The following is a 2,189-nucleotide window of genomic DNA, read 5'->3' on the forward strand; positions in this document are numbered from 1 at the left end:
TGGGGATGGCGAGGGCGGCGGCGCGGCGCACAAAGGGGCTCATGTCGGCGACGCCCTTTTTGATGGCGAGCGAGACGATCTGGCTGATGACGGGGACGCGGATGCCGGACATGGTCTTGAGGGCGAGGGCGCGGACCTGGGGGCTCGTGTCGGAGAGGGACTTTTGGATCGTGTTGATGGAGAGCAGGGCGAGGTCGGGCTCCTGCTCGGCGTGGTGGATGAGGTAGATGTAGACGAGCTTTTTGATCTCAATGTTGGGCGAGGCGACGTTCTTGACGACGGACGAGAAGAAGGGCAGCGTCTTCTGGGCGCGGTACATCATCTGGGACATGTCAGCTTGTCTGTGGGACGTTCTCCGTGGTGCGGTTCTCGTGGTATGGTCAGTGGTGGGCGTACCGAGATGACGCGGCGCAAGCCCTCGAGAATCTCGCGATCATTCCGGCTGTCGAGCAGTTTCTTGATCTGGTTCCGGTCGAGGGGTCGCGAAGAGGCGCGTGAGCTGCGCGCAGCCGAGGCGGCATCGAGGGTGAGCTCTCGGGCTGGGACGAAGAGTTAGCTGGAGCTCGCCAAGGTGCGGTGCGGTGCGAGGCGGGGCGAGGGAGAGGGACGAAGCGGCGGGGGATAGAGAAAGACGCACCGCTCTCGAGCAGATCGGATATCCTCGCTATAGACTCCATCTCGGCGGCGCTCGAGGGTGCCGGAGGAGTTGGGGGTGGTGGATGATGAGGGGTGAGGTTGACCGAGGCGAGGGGAGCTTGGTGATGCGGCTGGCAGGAATGACGTGCCGCGCCTGCGTCGGTCATGGATGAGCGTGGCAGCCTGGCGAGGCAGCTGGCGAAGCAGCTGGCGAGTGTGGCAGCTGGCGAAGGTGGCAGCCTTGTGAAGGTGGCAGCCTTGTGAAGGTGGGGAGCTGCCAAGGGGCTTCCTTGCCTGGCAGCCTGGCAGCCTGGCAGCCTGGGTGACTGAGGTGTGTTCAGGCTGTTGAGATTACAGTGGATATTGAGATTACAGTGGATGTTGAGATTACAGGGGACTGGTTGGGCCCTAAGCGCTGGACGGCCCTGACAGGTGGTCGACAAAAATGCCCCCAAAGGAGAGCCCGTACAGCCTGTTGTTCTGTCGAGTGCTTGCGAGTATCAACTGCCTGTCCGAACATGGTGTTTTTTTTGTAGTTTTTTTATTGTGATTTTATAGTCTCAAGAAAAGATTGAAGTGCCACATGGTCAAAGCAGGACGATTTACTGAGGCAAATCCCCGACTTCTCATTCTCCATGGCCTCCAATGCCCAAGCTGATCGCCACCAAGCACCAGACCTCTTGATGGTTCCATGCGAAGCAGGTTGAGAAGACGAAAGGATTATAACCAATGAAAAAAAAATGAAATTGAATTGATAACTGGTCATTGTATCTCACGACCCGAGCTTAATACCTTCCTAGGGTTTGCTCTGTGGGCGCCATCTACTACTTCCCCATAAACAACCCACCAGAGCATCACCACGCTGCATCACCACATCATACTCACTCTGCCCACATCCAATGCCACGCCCACCATGATCACCCCCCTCGTCCAATCCCCAGCATCCCCCGCCGACCTCCTCCACTACATCGTCTCCTACCAAACCTACCCCACGACCCTCCTCATCTGCGCCTCCCGAGCCGACTTCCTCGCGAGCCTCCAGCAAGACATCCACGCCCAGCTGACAACGCCCGCCCTCGACACAGAGCCAGCACGCACCCTCCAACCCACCTCCGCGTCGCCGCTGCTCCAAGCCCCCCTCTACCAAGTCGCCGTCGCCAAACACATCCGCATCGCCTTCCTCCCCACCGTCGCCCACCTACGCGCCTACCTCGCCGCCTTTTCGCCGCACGACCCCGCCAAGGTCGCAGCCCCGCCGACGGCAGACGGCCCGCCGACGGCCCCCGGACGAAGACCGCCCCCTGCTGCTCGTCTACGGCCTGCTCGCGCTGCACCGCGAGACGAGCGAGTGGAGCGCCCAGGGCATAGGCAGCATTGTGTGATACCTCGAATGAGCGCGAGTGCTGGCTTGTTCCTGTCTTTTTTGAGGGTGCCGTTTTACTAATGGCCAGCAAATGTGTCCTAAGCGAGACAAGCTTCAACGGCGGGATTACGAAACATTGTGAAGCGGGACCGTGATACGGTGATGATGGTGCGAACCATTTCGGCGACGA

The 2,189-nt window shown here is 59.9% G+C and overlaps 2 protein-coding genes across 2 annotated transcripts; one reads left to right on the top strand and one right to left on the bottom strand.

Moving 5' to 3' along the window:
* Positions 1 to 31: 31 nt before the first annotated feature.
* On the bottom strand, positions 32 to 1,156 carry VDAG_07915 (beta adaptin; the record flags this gene model as incomplete). The annotated part of the gene is made up of 4 exons (XM_009652681.1): positions 32 to 322; positions 397 to 539; positions 638 to 938; positions 1,106 to 1,156. Coding segments are annotated over 4 exons (786 nt in total), but the record flags the coding sequence as incomplete, so codon positions are not given.
* Positions 1,157 to 1,549: 393 nt separating this feature from the next.
* Positions 1,550 to 2,080, top strand: VDAG_07916 (uncharacterized protein; the record flags this gene model as incomplete). The annotated part of the gene is made up of 1 exon (XM_009652682.1): positions 1,550 to 2,080. The coding sequence occupies one exon, from the start codon at positions 1,550 to 1,552 to the stop codon at positions 2,078 to 2,080; it is 531 nt and encodes a 176-aa protein (XP_009650977.1).
* Positions 2,081 to 2,189: the final 109 nt, after the last annotated feature.

The sequence above is a fragment of the Verticillium dahliae genome, genomic scaffold (assembly GCF_000150675.1).
Source record: "Verticillium dahliae VdLs.17 supercont1.18 genomic scaffold, whole genome shotgun sequence".
Taxonomy (NCBI): Eukaryota; Fungi; Ascomycota; class Sordariomycetes; order Glomerellales; family Plectosphaerellaceae; genus Verticillium; species Verticillium dahliae.